This window comes from Bombina bombina, chromosome 2 (assembly GCF_027579735.1).
Source record: "Bombina bombina isolate aBomBom1 chromosome 2, aBomBom1.pri, whole genome shotgun sequence".
Classification (NCBI taxonomy): Eukaryota; Metazoa; Chordata; class Amphibia; order Anura; family Bombinatoridae; genus Bombina; species Bombina bombina.
Genome location: NC_069500.1, coordinates 903883204 through 903900332, shown reverse-complemented (window position 1 = coordinate 903900332; position 17129 = coordinate 903883204). Strand labels below are relative to the sequence as shown.

Below are 17129 nucleotides of genomic sequence, written 5' to 3'. Positions count from 1 at the left end.
TCCAATAGCAACCAAATACTATAACATGTATAAATATCCAAAAAAATCAAAACACTTAACACCACTTTGTCTATTTGTATGTGCAGATGCTTCTACAAATAAACCCATGATTCTTATGATCTCAATATAAATTATGAAGCCATTAGGGCATCATTCTCAAAGAAAACAATGCCAGTCTATAGTGTTTAAGCCTTTAGGTTGAAGTATACTAAAAAGCTGTATCCATCTTGCCTCAATCTGTAGCAGGATCTTGTTCCTTCCACCCCCACATTTCAAGGGCGGCACATGATCAATTAGCACGAACCGTACATCACTAACACTATGTCCGGCTTCCATAAAGTGCATAGCAACAGGTTGATCACTCGTCTTAGCATTGATGGTTGCACGATGATCTGTGATTGGCCATGCAAATCTTTGCATCATTTGATGTCTTGCCAACATAAAACTTGCCACATCTGCAGCTAAGTAGATACACTACATATTTTGTTTTACATGTTAAGAAATACCTGATGGTGTATTTATTGTTTTTAAATGGATAACTAAACGTGGATCCCAGTGTCATAGAGTTACAAGTGGTGCAGCGAGTGCACTGAAAAGAACCAGTTTTGGAACTTTGCAGCCAGGTTGTCTTTTTGTAGCAGTGTGATGGAGAGGTCAACATTAACAGATCCCTTAAACTTGAATTCCGCTTGAATCCAACACTACGGGGTTGCCAATCATTGAATGGTAGTGTGGAGGCACTCTGTATGATGTGCCAATGTTGGCACAAACTCTGCCCTATTAGCCTTATATCTGGACAATACATCATAGTGAAAGTCAGTCTTTTAAGATTGGCATCATCTGTGTTCCTATTTCCCATATTTGGATTTTTACACATGTTGCTACTCTGTTGAATAAGTTTAAGTTGTTCAAGCTGGTCTTGTATTTCTTCATTTTCACTATTATTTCTGATAACATGTTAAAGTTGTGCTGTAGGGATAGCCCTCAGTAATAAGAGAGAATTTGTATCCATAAGCTTTTGGTATAATGTTGTTACTAATTTTCTACAGTGTTTGAATATTCTCAAGTCTAAAAAGTAATTTGACTTCCGATTGTATTGCATTTTAACTTTACTGTACTATATAGAGAATTAAGATGGTCAAACCAATCCAAAAGCTCCTGAGTGGTGCCATCCTAAATTATAAACAAGTTGTCAATGTACCGACGGTAGAAGACAACCCTCTGATTTCTGATACACACACATTATTGTGTTCTCATAGTGTTCCATAAATAAATTAGCAAGTGATGGGGCCACGTTTGACCCTATTGCAGTCAATTACATTTTTTTGGTAAAAGGAAGTTTCAAATCTCAAGTAATTAAGCCTTAAACCTAAATCCAACAAGTCAATGAGAAATGCAGCTGGAAGAGCCACAAATGTATGCCGATTTAAAGTTTCAGACACACACTGTTTCCCATCCTCATGTGGTATAATAGTGTACAAGCTGTATACATCAGCCATAACCAGTAGCCAATTGTCCTCAATCATAAGTGTATTCAACATCATTTGTGATGAGTCCCTCAAAAAGAATTGCATGTGTCTCGCACACAGCTGCAAAAAGTGATCCACAAAAACTGCTAGCCTAGATGTTAACAACCATCTAGCAGAGACAATGGGATGGCCAGGTGGCTCACTGCTGTGTTTGTGTATCGGGAAAATTGGATGGTTGATTTTTAAATAACCTGATGTCTAATCTTTAATCCATCCCAGGCTCCTCCCTTTATTAATAGCATCCACAATAATGTCTTGAAAAAGTCCTAGTAGGATCCCCATCAAGGCGCTAGTATGTTGCAACACCATTCAGTTGCTGTAATATTTCTCCCCGGTAGTTTTGATAGTTCATGACTGCTACCGCTTCTCCTTTATCAGTAGTCCTAATCACAATGTTAGGGTCTACTGCAAGTAATTTTATTGCTTCTCTCTCATCATTAGACAAGTTATTGCGTTATCTCAGTTGTTAGTCTCCATAAGGTCTTGTGAGACCAGACGCATATAAGTCTTGATACTAGAATCATAGCTTGATGGATCAAAGGTACTTTGACAGTTCGGTTTCGGTCACTGATGTTAAAAATATATATATATATATATATATATATATATGTACATTGGAGCCCGTTGCAGTCAAATACCTAAAAAAATGAAAAATAATTTGTATTCAATATTAATATTTAATAATGGGTTTAACAGTTTATCTATATATATTCATGTGTATATATATATATATATATATATATATATATATATTAATTTTACCAAAAAAACATTGGAAGGGGAAATATTCATAATTCATGTGGGGTTGAGCTCACTTGAATAAATGCGCTCAGGTGAGTGCACGAGTATGGGTGTTAGTTTTTTTTAAGTTCAACTTACTTACTTTCACCTCATAATACAAGTGCAACCCGAGACACAAAAAGCCTCCTTCTAGCAATGTGATCGCTTGAGCGGGAGCACCATTTTGCGCTCCACTTGTAATCTAGCCCATAATGCTTCACAAACTGTCCTAAGGTATATTTACTAAACTGCATAAGCTAGAACAGCATACACATAGCATTGGAGCCTGTGTGACGCTCCGGATTTTTTTTTTTTTTTAAAGGTACATCAAAAACATTTTTTTCCCTTTGTTGTCTTTGTGTAAAAGAGGTAATTATAAAACCTATAACAGTATTTTTGAGAATCAGATGTCTATGTGCTGAATAAAAAGTTTTACTTGCTTGTGAGCAGTGGTAGATCAAGGGGGAGGGGCCATGGGACTATTGCCTCTCCTCCCCCCCCCGACAGCCCCCTGAGTGTTACCACATGTCCAGGTTTCAAACTGTATACTTTTTACACAGGACCCAAAATGCAAATTGCCTTACTCAGTCCACACACTTTTTGGGTATATTTAACTATTTGGGCAGTGTTCACAAAACCGTGGCAGGACTTCCAGGATCACAAAGGTCACAGGTGCTTTGGTGTTCTGCCAGTGCTTGGCAGTGACGTGCGGTGAGGGCAAACATTGGTGAGGTGCTGACTATAATACACCCGAGAAGCACTATATGTGATAAATAGAGAGAAAGGGAGAGGGTATAGATAAAAAGGGAGGGAGGGGGGAGAAGGAGTGTGTATATATATATATATATATATATATATATATATATATAAATCAATGTAAATATTTGCATAGGAAATTAGTACATATAGGCAAGTATCCCCGCTTGCTTTTCCCCAGAAATTCTTAATATACAATGTTTCCAATGCACAAGAGAATTGTGGGTAAGATATGCAAATTAGATATGCAAATTCTCAGTTTTTTTGCTTCAAAAATACTGTTTTGACACAGCGATCATTTTAACAGGATTATGACAGCAAACCAGAAATCACTCACTAGACAAGCCTGTTTCGTTCTTTTTGGAACTCATCAGTAGGAGATAGATTTTTGGTTGCTGCATTGGAAAAGCTATTTTCATGGTTAAACCAAAATTCATTAAAATTATGGGGGGAGATAAAAAAAACTGAAATTAAAATCCTCCATGTCTCAAAATTAAATCAATGTAAATATTTGCATAGGAAATTAGTACATCTAGGCAAGTATCCCCGCTTGCTTTTCCCCAGAAATTCTTAATATACAATGTTTCCAATGCACAAGAGAATTGTGGGTAAGATATGCAAATTAGATATGCAAATTCTCAGTTTTTTGCTTCAAAAATACTGTTTTGACACAGCGATCCTTTTAAACAGGATTATGACAGCAAACCAGAAATCACTCACTAGACAAGCCTGTTTCGTTCTTTTTGGAACTCATCAGTAGGAGACAGATTTCTGGTTGCTGCATTTCGAAAGCTATTTTCATGGTTAAACCAAAATTCATTAAAATTATGCAAATATTTACATTGATTTAATTTTGAGACATGGAGGATTTTAATTTCAGTTTTTTATCTCCCCCCATAATTTTAATGAATTTTGGTTTAACCATGAAAATAGCTTTTCCAATGCAGCAACCAGAAATCTATCTCCTACGGATGAGTTCCAAAAAGAACGAAACAGGCTTGTCTAGTGAGTGATTTCTGGTTTGCTGTCATAATCCTGTTTAAAAGGATCGCTGTGTCAAAACAGTATTTTTGAAGCAAAAAAACTGAGAATTTGCATATCTTATTTGCATATCTTACCCACAATTCTCTTGTGCATTGGAAACATTGTATATTAAGAATTTCTGGGGAAAAGCAAGCGGGGATACTTGCCTAGATGTACTAATTTCCTATGCAAATATTTACATTGATTTAATTTTGAGACATGGAGGATTTTAATTTCAGTTTTTTATCTCCCCCCATAATTTTAATGAATTTTGGTTTAACCATTAAAATAGTTTTTCCAATGCAGCAACCAGAACTCTATCTCCTACTGATGAGTTCCAAAAAGAACGAAACAGGCTTATCTAGTTAGTGATTTCTGGTTTGCTGTCATAATCCTGTTTAAAAGGATCGCTGTGTCAAAACAGTATTTTTGAAGCAAAAAAACTGAGAATTTGCATATCTAATTTGCATACCTTACCCACAATTCTCTTGTGCATTGGAAACATTGTATATTAAGAATTTCTGGGGAAAAGCAAGCGGGGATAATTGCCTAGATGTACTAATTTCCTATGCAAATATTTACATTGATTTAATTTTGAGACATGGAGGATTTTAATATCAGTTTTTTATCTCCCCCCATAATTTTAATATATATATATATATATATATATATATATATATATATATATATATATATATATAAAATCCCACACAGTGGCGTATTTATGTTTTCAGCTACCCTAGGCATTTAAAATTGTGCTGCCGCCCGCCCCCAGTTTTTAGCCATAATATATATATATATATATATATATATATATATATATATATATATATATGTATATATTATATTGGTCAGGGTGACTGTAACATAACTTTTTTTTTTATAATTTGTAATGGGTTTTCCAAAGTAAATGAGGAGGAGAGAAGGTAGGTAGGAAAAAAGTAGAGAGGAGGGAGGGAGAGGAAAAGGGAGGGATGCATTTGTTGCTGATTAAACTGTGGCACATAAGTTCAGTTATTTGTGAGACAGGTTTTTAGTAATGAAAGACTGCATAATGAGTTAACATTATGTAGGCAGTTACTGTGCAGTGTGCACATAATTTTTACACATTACACAGTCTTTGATTATTAAAAGCCTGTGTCACAAATTTCTGATTATATGTATAGGAAGCAAGGAGGTGTATCAGCTACAGCAATACTCTAAGGCAGTCCTTGTCTATTATACATACTATTGTAAAATAAAAGATAAAACACATTTTCTGGTTTCTTGTTTTATATATATATATATCAAGAAACCAGTAAATGTTAGCTTTCTTATCTTTTATTTTACTTTTTAACATTATAACAGAAGAGTTAGATTTTACCTAAGTGAGTTTCCTCATTTGCTTTTTTTTTTTTTTTTTTTTTTAAAGGGGTATTAGATTAGGAATATTTATTTTTTATTTTGGATAATGCAACTTGTTTTTTTCTGTAATCTTAGCTTTTTTTATTTTTTGTAAATCTGTAGCTTAAAAAATAAATAGACTGCCCTCTGGGCAGGCATATTAGCTAGTATATATATGCTTATGCTGTCTTATCAAAAGTCTCTAGAGATGAAATTGTTGGCGTACCTGCGGCGCCATAGGATCTGATTTGCATATATGGTGAGCCTGCCCGAAACTATCCCCGCTATGGGAAGAGATTGAATTACTGCTAGACTCTCTACACTTTACCTCAACTCTGTCCCCCTCGAGCACTCTGTTATATGTCCTAGAGGATGGTATCCCTGACAGAGATAAGTGCAATAGTAGATTACATGGTCACAATGGAAATATATTTTAAAATACATTTGGTCAGATGGAAACTTACTGGTCTATATGGGATGGGTCTATATGGGATGCTTGGTTGCATCGATAACTTAACTACTAGGTTCCTAGACTCTAAGGGGTAGATTTACCAAGCAGTGGATGCTGCATTCTACCCCTGATGTTTCCGGATCAACCGAAACAAGAGTTAAGAAGCAGCTCCTTAACTCGTCCTCCACCTCTGAGGTGGCAGACCGCAATCGTCCCGATCATATACGATCGGGATGATTGACATCCCCTGCTAGCAAAAGTGCAGGAGGCGGCATTGCATTTCTGGTGAAATGCTTGTGCAATGTTAAATGCTGACAGCGTATGCTGTAGACATTTAGCGATACCAGGCGGAGATGATTCGCTACAGCAAATCATGTCCGTCCGGCATTTGATAAATTGGCCACTTAGTCCTTTCTGAAATCTTAAGAGGTATCCCCTCCTTCCCCGCCTTTCTCTTTCCCTCATCCCCTCCCCCTTTTTTTCTCTCTCTCTTCTTATCATTTGATGTCCTGACATTACTTGTAACATAGATGCTGCCTGAGAACGGTATTCTTTGTCACCAATTTGATGTGGTATATAGATTATTTGCCATCCTTTTCATTTTGTATATATGTGCGATCACCTTATACATTTCATGATCAGTGACAAATGTCTGTATCAACAAATACATTTGTAATGATATGTACATTGACATTAATGTTTTGTAATATTGTTTTGATTTGGAAAACCAAATAAAAACTATTTTAAAAAACTGGGTTGAACAGGAATCCAAGTCCTTAAAAAGGGCCATAAATCACTATTTGAATGCCACAAAAAATGCTTAATTATGTGTAGAAAAAAAAGTGTACGATGACACATGAATGATTTCTTTTATTCTAATTTATATCGCAGGAATGGGTGGACTTTAAGTTGAAATGGAATCCTAAAGATTACGGTGGAATTACCTACATCAGGGTTCCGTCTGAAACACTGTGGCTTCCTGACATTGTTCTATTTGAAAAGTAAGGATTACTTTATCTCTAATTCTTCATTAGTCTCATATATGGAAATATGATATTGTAAATACTGAAAAAAATCTTATAGAAATAGTTATTGTTGTGAACTTTAGGTATTGTAATCTATTTAATTAATGAAAGCCAACATTTTTAATTCATGATTCAGATAGAGCATACGAGTTTAAATAACTTTCCAATTTACTTCTATTATCAATTTTGCTCCGCCACCGTTGAGGTAGCGGATAGCAATCATCTCGATCGGATACGATCAGAATGATTGACACCCCCTGCTAGCAGCCAATCAGGGTGGTATTGCACAAACATTTCACAAGAAATGCTTGTGCAATGATAAATGCCGACAGCGTATGCTGTCGGCATTTATCGATGTCGGGCGGATATGATCCGCTACAGCGGATCATGCCCACCCAACACTTGATAAATCGGCCCCTTTGAATGAATATAGACTACTGTATTATAAGGTTACTATGTACTGTAACTTCTAAGTTTATTAAATTTATGCAATCCATTTATTTAGGCGTTCACACTTGTTTTTTAACAAGAAAAATCTGGTGCATTCCTTATGATCTGTTAAAGGGACATTAAAACCAAAATTTGTATTTTATGATTCAGATAAAAGATACAATTTTAAACAACTCTCCAATTGACTTATATAATCAAATTTGCTTCATGTTCTTGGTATTCTTTGTTGAAGGAGCAGCAATGCACTACTGGGAGATTACTGAACAGACTGGGGCATATGTATCAAAATCCGTATGGAGCTTGATGCCCCGTGTTTCTGGCGAGTCATGAGACTCGCCAAAAACAGCAGTTATGAAGCAGCGGTCACAAAGACCGCTGCTCCATAACCTGTCCGCCTGCTCTGAGCAGGTGGACAGACATCGCAACAATACAACCCGATCGAGTACGATCGGGTTGATTGACACCCCCCTACTGGCGGCCTATTGGCCGCGAGTCTGCAGGGGGCGGCGTTGCACCAGCAGCTCTTGTGAGCTGCTGGTGCAATGATGAATACGGCGAGCATATTGCTCGCCGTATTCAGCAAAGTCTTGCGGACCTGATCCGCACTGGCGGATCAGGTCCGCCAGACTTTCATAACTAGAGGCCATTGAGTGAGACACAGTAAAGAGGTAGATATGTGCAGCCACCAATCAGGAGCTAACTCATAGTAAAGCATAATAACAAGATAACGAAGCATATCAGATAATAGAACTAAAAATAGAAATGTGTTTAAAATTGTATGCTCTATCTGAATCATGAAAAAAATGTGTTTCATGCCCCTTTAAATAAAACTACTTACTTTGCTAAAGGGTGTACCCTATATTTATTTATGAGAAGGAAAGACATACATTACACTTTGTTCCCAATAAAAAAAAAGCCATTTAAAAATTGCATTGAAAGCACAAAGTACTTTACAAATTGTATTAAGGGAAATTAAACTCCAAAGTTTTCTTTCATGATTCTGATAAAGCATGTCATTTAAAAAAAAACTTTCTACTTTACTTCTATTATCAAATCATTTTCTTCATTCTGTTGGTATCTTTTGTTGTAAAGTGACAGGAGCTCAGGAGCGTGCATGTGTCTGGCACACTATATGGCAGCAGTTTTGCAAGAATGTTATCCATTAGCAAAAGCACTAGATGGCAGGTATCTCTTCAACAAAGTATACAATTTGAACAAATTAAAATTTGATAATATAAATAAATTGGGAACTTTTATAAAATTGTATGCTCTGTCTGAATTACATAATAAATTTTTGCATAAAAAAATCTGTATTGAAAATATTAAAATAATGCAGTAATATTCTTATTTAAAGTACATCAGAATTTTTTTTATCTTATTTTAAGTTAAAATTGTACCAAAAAGTACAAAAGCATACTTAGATGAGCCTTGCTGCCATGGTGAGTGGGCTGAACAGGGCAGTTCCTTTATATTCTATAACAAACATTTCCTTGATTCTGGGGCAGGGAAGAGAGGGGAGGGGTTTGTGCTAGGGGGCTCAGCAGTGGTTTATAGGTGGACAGGAGGGATGTGGCCAATGGTATGCTGTACGCAGGTTCAGACAATCCTGGGACTGTTGGGGGGAGCCTGGGTGTGTAGTCGGCAGGTGCCAGGGCAGTGTTTGGTTTTGCTCTGGATTTTCCCTGATAAGGGAAGCTGCGGGTGAGCCAGCAGGCAGAGTTCATAATCCTTGACAATCCTGCAATATATGGAACTATTGTTAGCTTTACTATAATGGTATTATGCTTTCTAAAATATTAATAACTAGTAGCCGGGGTGCTGAAAAAATTGCACTTAAAGGGATATGAAACCCTCATTTTTTTTCTTTTGTGATTTAGATAGAGTATGCAATTTTAAGCAACTTTCTTATTTACGCCTATTATCAATTTTTTTTCGTTCTCTTAGTATATTTCTTTTAAAAAGCAGGAATGTAAGTTTAGGAGCCAGATCATTTTTGGTTCAGCACCTGGGAGTAAATTAGAAAGTTGCTTTAAATTGCATGCTCTATCTGAATCATGAAAGAAAAAAATTGGGTTTCATATCTCTTTAAAGGGATACTAAAAACAATTTTTTTTTTCTTTCATGATTCAGATAGAGCAGGCAATTTTAAGCAACTTTCAAATTTACTTCTATTATCAATTTTCTTTGTTCTCTTGGTATCTTTATTTGAAATAGCAGGAATGAAAGCTTTGGAGCCGGCCCATTTTAGGTTCAGCACCTGGGCTACCCGCTATCCAGGGTGCTGAGTTAAAAATAGGCAGTCTCCAAAACTTTCATTCCTGCTTTTTCAAATAAAGATACCAAGAGAACAAAGAAAACATGATAATAGGAGTAAATTAGAAAGTTGCTTAAAATTGCATGCTAAACCGAATAATGAAAGAAAAAAATTGGGTTTAGTATCACTTTAAGGTATTTTACTGTTTCAGGTATAACATTCCCTTTTTTTCCGGAAAATATTCTCCTTAAAATCGTGTTATTATTTGTAATCCTCTGAAGACCTGTGAGCTTGGATTATTTCCAATATATTTCATTTATTTATACTGTTGCTGTTTGACAAATCTTTAGAGGAACCATTGGTGCATATATTAAAGAGTTTATTAGAATTTTGCTTGCAAAGAATTATCAAAATGAGTCATTGTTGACAAGAGGAATGATCCTAAAACATGACCCACCAGTGCCACCAAATTCTGTAAGGCTGAGTACACAGGCAAGTGTATAAAAAATTAAAAATACAGATATATTAAAAAGACTAAATAAATAATTAGAATAATAATAATAATAATAATAATAAAACAGATGGAGATGGGCCCTGTTGCGAAGATGGACATTGTTTCTTTGTATTACATTTATATAACATATTTTTATGTGTAAGGTGGTTATTTTTTTAATCCTTTTAGTACTTCAGTATATTAATAAGAATTAATTCTTATCTACCCAATACATTGGGGTAGATTAATCATAGTGTGAACAGACATGATACAATGTAGCGCATCATGTCCGCTGCACATGGATAAATGCCAACAGCATACGCTGTCGGCATTTATCATTGCACCAGCAGTTCTTGTGAACTGCTGGTGCAATGTTGCCCCCTGCAGATTCACGGGCAAACGGCCGCTAGCAGGGGGTGTCAATCAACCCGATCGAGTTGATTTCTGTCCGCGGCCACAAAGCAGGTGGACAAGTTATGGATCAGCGGTTTTTATATGGAGCTTGATATATCAACCCCATTGTATTTAATTGTGTATTATGTATTGAGTCAGTAATATAACAAACCTTTTTGCCTTTTTATTATTTGGCTTTATGTGCTGATTGTTTTCTTAAACTCATTTTCCGCTAACTGGATTATTACATTTTTTAGTGGTCATTAGAGGCACTCAAGGTCAACATCGAGAAAGTCACAGCCTGGGAATCCTGTGCCATTTAGCTTATTTAGCAGTTTGGGAATTAAACTAAAAAAATAAAAAAAAGTTATATAATGTATACAAAAGAACAGAAATTATACTTTTTTTTTAACATGAAAAACATTTAAGTTAAAGATCTTTAAACTGATATCAAAACTAACCGGAAAGGTATATTTTCTTTTCTAGATTTTTTTGTACCTCAGATTTTCATAACTGATACCTTGGAACAGATTACTCATTAGATAATTAGGACATTATTCTAATCATGAGCATGAAAACAAAATGTATTTAACATCCTTTTTTCTTTAAAAAAAAAAAAAAAAAAATACAATTATTTATATATATAGATAGATAGATAGATAGATAGATATACTGTAATATATTTTAAAATGTACAGAGATACAACAAAGGGACACATAATTTCTACAAAAAAAGATTATACTCCCGTGATAGCTGTTAAAGTAATTTTTATAGTAAGTTGGATAACAAATTCAGTTTGCATTTTCATTTTCTCGTAAAAAAATTCAAAATTCTACTAGCAATAAATGTCAACATTTACAATTCTGATGCGCCAAACACCAAAAAACACTATCAAGATTAATTTAGCTGCTCTTTGAATGTTATAGTGCCCCTTTATTTTTTCATATTGACTTGTATGATGCTTTAACATCATACAGTCTTTAGACCGCTGCTCCATAACTTCTGTTTCCGGCAAGCCTGAAGGCTCGCCAGAAACATGGGGTATACGGAGCTTGATAAATTGACCCCTTAGAGGCCATGCTTCTTTCTCTAAAGTGCTTCGGCACTTTAAGTGCTCTCACTGAGCTTTGATTTAACCGTTTTATGTGACATTGAACTGTACCTTTTGTGCCATATAGCATTAATAATACAGTACTGTATTTCCCATAGTGTTTTTTTAACATGTTTTATAGTAATAGACGAAGTTTGGTATAAAATAAAGGTTTAAATAAAATTATACTGATAATTTTTTCACTGCAAGTGTTGCCTGTGTCCTTATTTTTGATATCTATTTATACATATAATATAGGTATCTGCTTCTTTACTTTTTTGGTTCCTTAAAAAAAAACTTTGTTTAGCAAAGCAAAACCCAGATATTACCTCTAAAAAAAAATCCTATTATTGTATGATGGTCTGAAAGTGTTACTTGTGTTTCAGTGCAGATGGGCGTTTTGAAGGATCCCTTATGACTAAAGCCATAATAAGATATGATGGTACCGTGATATGGACTCCACCAGCGAGCTATAAAAGTTCCTGTACAATGGATGTAACTTTTTTTCCATTTGACCGTCAGAACTGTTCAATGAAATTTGGATCGTGGACTTATGATGGGAATATGGTTGACCTCATTCTTCTGGATGCAAATGTAGACAGGAAAGATTTCTTTGATAATGGAGAATGGGACATTTTAAACGCTACAGGACAGAAAGGAATGAGAAAAGATGGCATTTACTCCTATCCACATATCACATATTCTTTTGTCTTGAGACGTCTTCCGTTGTTTTATACGCTTTTCCTTATAGTTCCTTGCCTTGGGCTATCTTTCTTGACTGTTCTTGTGTTTTACTTGCCATCTGATGAAGGAGAAAAGTTGTCATTGTCCACATCTGTCCTGGTTTCACTTACAGTTTTCTTACTTGTTATTGAAGAAATAATCCCATCATCTTCTAAGGTAATTCCACTAATCGGAGAGTACCTCTTATTTATCATGATATTTGTAACCTTATCTATTATTGTTACCGTATTTGTCATTAATGTTCATCATCGTTCCTCCGCCACATATCATCCAATGGCTCCCTGGGTGAAAGGACTTTTCTTACAAAAGCTTCCTAAACTGCTCTGTATGAAAGGCCAAGTTGATCGTTTTTCCTTCTTGAATTCAGAGACTAGTACCCAACAAGCAAAAACAAAAGTATCCAGCAAACGAAAACTGATACAAGCAAACGACGGGGAAAAATTATTGATTGCATTCTTGGAGAAAGCATCTGATTCTATTAAATATATATCAACTCATGTAAAAAAGGAGCATTTTATTAGAAAGGTAAGTCTACATACACTTTAATATTTTCAAAGATGGATGGGTTTATGATACATAACATTGATGAGTATATAGCAATATTTGGGGGAATTATATAAAGTGCAAGCTGAATTTAATATGGTTATAGAGTTAAAGTAGTAAGTGTTTTTAATATTAGAAATGTGGAGATGAAAGGGACACGTTATTGCATCTTAAAGAGGCCATTTTAAAATGTATTACAGATTTTTGTTTTATCTAAAACGGATGTTCCTGTAGTTGCTGTACTGAGAAAAAATGTTTTTATGTGTGAGTCAATTTCCACTAAATATGTGCAAAATGGGATTTTTTTTGTTACTAAAACAAATCCCAAAAATGTTGGCTTTTGGCTCATTCTGGATTTTGTGTGTTGCTGTTGCACTATTTTCTAATAAATCCAGTGTCAGAATGGGCAACAAAAAGAATCCCAAAGTTTTGCACATGTCTACTGTCCACCAATCAGCAAGTGATCTTAAGGCCCATCTGCACTTCCTGTTAACTTCACAATCAGAACAATCAGCTTTAACTTAACCTTTTAACGCTGTTGCAGCGCTCTGTTCTCCCAGGCTTTAGCGCAGTTAGGATGGAATAGAACGTCCGAGCCGTTTGGCTTTTCTGAAGCCAACGTGGCTTCCTGGATGGGATCGCGGTCTAGAGGGCGTGCCTAGCTTGATAGGGACGCCCCCCCTGACCCGATCCCATCATTGAATCTCGCAATCACGGGCACGATCACAGGATTCAATTAGTCTACATTGGAACGTTGTTCCGATGTAGACAAGTTAACCCTGTCATTAAAGGGTTAATTTAATTCAAAAATATTTTTACATTTTTAAATAATGCCTTTTCGCATGGATAATAGAAATGTTTAGCTTTTTCTGGAAAGAAAACTTTGAATCTATACATTTTGAGTTTTGCAACATGCAGATTCAGTAATACAGCATGCAAATGCACCTATTATCATCATTGTTTTTATATATATATATATATATATTTAAGTTTCCCTTGCAGGCGGTATAATGGTTTCTTATGATAAACATCACCATGAGATAATATTTTAGGAGATGGCAATAATTTAGATGAGGAAATTTAATTATTTTCGGCCCGGGGTCACAGAACTCAGAGAGCAGAGGTAAAAAGAAACAAAATTGCCCACAGTGACTTATTGTAGCAGAAATTCTTAATATTGTAAGGATTAGTTACACATATGGCATACATTACTTCTAAATTCTCAGTATTATCCTTGATTTAACCATTCTATTTCAATAATGGAATATGGGGGGTGCCACTTAAATTTTAAATATATGCCAAGTAGGCCAACAGAAAATATTTGAGGAACATTGGTCCAGTTGCAAGAAAACGTTTGTAAACACTTTGGTTCCTTCTGCATTGACTATTTATAAAATGTTGTGTGATGTCAATCTAAGTCACAATTATAGACAAACACAATCTAACTAAATGAATAAATCAAGTTTTACTTTTCAAATATTTATTGAAGATGTTGAGTAATCATTCACAATGCAGGCTGTAAAAAAGTAAGTGAATGTGTGAAATATGCAATTTTCACAGTTTTTTTTTTTTATGTAGATTTCTCACATCTTGATATATACATAAAATGATGGTATAGTTTGATTCTGCCGAAAAAAAATATCTAATAAATGTGGATTTCTCACTAAAATGACCTACAGTGGGGTTTAAATGGGAGCAACATCTAATATTCCAGGAACAGCAGTTAAAGGGTTAATTAGCTATTAATAGAGACAGAGACACATTACTGTTGATATCAATAGCTGATTGAGAGTAAAACTGCTAACAAATATTTGTATGACAGTAACGAAGTGACAAATCCCAAGTAGCAGTAGTGACACATGGCATGAGAACTAGCGCAGCGAAGGGGAGCAAATTAAAATATAGTTGTATATGCTTATATACATATATATTTACGTGTTAATATGTGTTTATACACATATTAACACATAAATAAATAAATATATATATTCATATACAATAGTTCAAAAGAAAAAAAGCACTCACAAACGTCCCTTCTTCTGACAAACACCAAGTGAAAATAGAAAACATTTATAGGCCTGTATAACCCTCCCCTTGTGGGCTACCAATCAAAAAGAGCCCCCCTGGTTGGGCGCATTCCTCCTGATTGTGTCTCTTTGAATTTGAGTGATCGCCAATAGTAAGCTACACAGGAGGTTCTCTGTCACATCGATGGATGTTGATCAGGAGGGTTACGTGGTATTTGTATATATGATGTCTCAAGTGATCAACTGATTGTCCTCGACTTTGATAGATGGACCGAGCGGGAGGCGTGGCTTGACCTTAAGTCACTATCTTATGGTGAATCGGGTGTGGAGGTGTGACACTCGGAAGCCTATGGATATGATTGTTGTCATAGCCATGTGGACAGAACACAGATAGCCGTTAAGATATTGTTAATTTTACAGCAACATGATTGCACTCTGATCGCCCGGACTGAGTTGATGTATACCCCTTATTAACTTCTCACATTGATTTTTAAGAGTACATTCACATCGATATTAGGTTAACTTTATTTTGTTCTCCATACACATAATACATTTTTTACTATTGAGTCGGCACATATAGTCTGCACACGACTCTGTTATTTTTATGCACACGGCACTTTTTATATGGTAGCCCACAAGGGGAGGGTTATACAGGCCTATAAATGTTTTCTGTTTTCACTTGGTGTTTGTCAGAAGAAGGGACATCACGTTTGTGTCCCGAAACGTGTAACATAATAAAGAGGATTGTCACTGATGACTGAAGTCCAGTGAGTGCTTTTTTCTTTTGAACTTTTATATACCTGGCTAAAGAACCCTGGCAGTTGAAGTTTGGCGGTGAGAGTGCACACACTGTATCACTTGGATTTATATTCATATACATATATATTTACTGGGAACACACAGCACCTATAGACTGCAATGTAAAATCACTTTTCGGTGCCGTTGTTTTTCTTGCAACCTGCACACTTTAGCCCCCCAAAAAACTGCCTAGTGCCATTTAAAAATAACATGAAAAAAGATACTATTAGTTTTTATTTTATGCAAGGCACTACACACTTAATTTCGGGGCCAATTGGGGCACTTTTAAAAATTAACCATAGGTCTGACCGCAAGCTCACGGTAGCAATAACTTGTAATGACTGGTTATTTATTGTGCGGGTGAATTTACTGTTTGCGGGTGCGCAATAAATTAGCGCTCCACTTGTAATCTAGCCCTGTATAAGGCAATTTGCAGTGCTCCCAATTCCTTTTTTTTTTGTAGCAACATTGACAAAAATCAATGTGGAGTTTAAAAAAAAAAAAAAGATTATCTGCAATTTAATTAACCCCAACGGAAGGTTACCTGATTCTCACTACAACCCAAATTGACCTAACCTCAGCGTCCCAATGCCCTCACTACTACTAACCCTAACCATGACAACCTACAGTTACTCTAATAGCTGAATTTATTATCCTAACTGCAAACATTGTACATCCCCCTTTATCTCTAAACATCTCCCTACATTTCACCCCCCACCCTAATCTCTCAAATGGGTCAGAATTGAAATTACCTAAAGAACTGCTCAGTAAAATGACTTCTGGGAAATATTCTCATTTTCTTGCACATCTGAAAAAAGTTTCTGTGGTTTATTTCTACATGCCAAATAATGAAAATATTGGGCACTACAAACTCTCTTGACATTGTTTTGAAAAAAGGAACAATTGAGGACAAAATTAAAGTTTCATAATTCAGATAAAGCATGCAGTTTAAAAAACTTTCCAATATACTTTAATTGTAAAAACGTGCTGAGTCTTTTTATATGTACACTTTCTGAGGCTTCTGCTCCAATTGAGCATGTGCAAAAGTACACAGTATATAGACTAACTATATGCATTGAAGTATGCAAAAAAGGTTGAACTTTTGTAAAAAAAATCCTTTCTTTCAAACTTTGTTCGCTGACCATATATATTAATCAAGTGACACTCATGATTGCTAATGCATACATTTAACAATAAACCCCTTCCTGGCATTATATCCAGAACCTGATGGCAAGATACATTATAACCTTTAAAGAATACCGCCACCCCCCCACATTTATCAGTATTAAAGGACAAAAACAAATGTGTGCAGGCACCAATCAGCAGCTAGCTCCCACTAGTGTAGGATATGTGCATATTCTTTTTCAACAAGGGATACCAAGAGAGTGCA

General features: G+C 35.4%; 1 protein-coding gene across 1 annotated transcript in view; it reads left to right on the top strand.

Moving 5' to 3' along the window:
• LOC128648086 (neuronal acetylcholine receptor subunit beta-3-like) overlaps positions 1 to 17129 on the top strand; it is a 71808-nt gene that overhangs the window by 36343 nt on the left and 18336 nt on the right. The window contains exons 4-5 of the mRNA XM_053700754.1: positions 6814 to 6923; positions 12014 to 12896. Of these exons, the coding sequence (XP_053556729.1) occupies positions 6814 to 6923; positions 12014 to 12896 (993 nt within the window). The remainder of the gene's footprint in view (positions 1 to 6813; positions 6924 to 12013; positions 12897 to 17129) is intronic.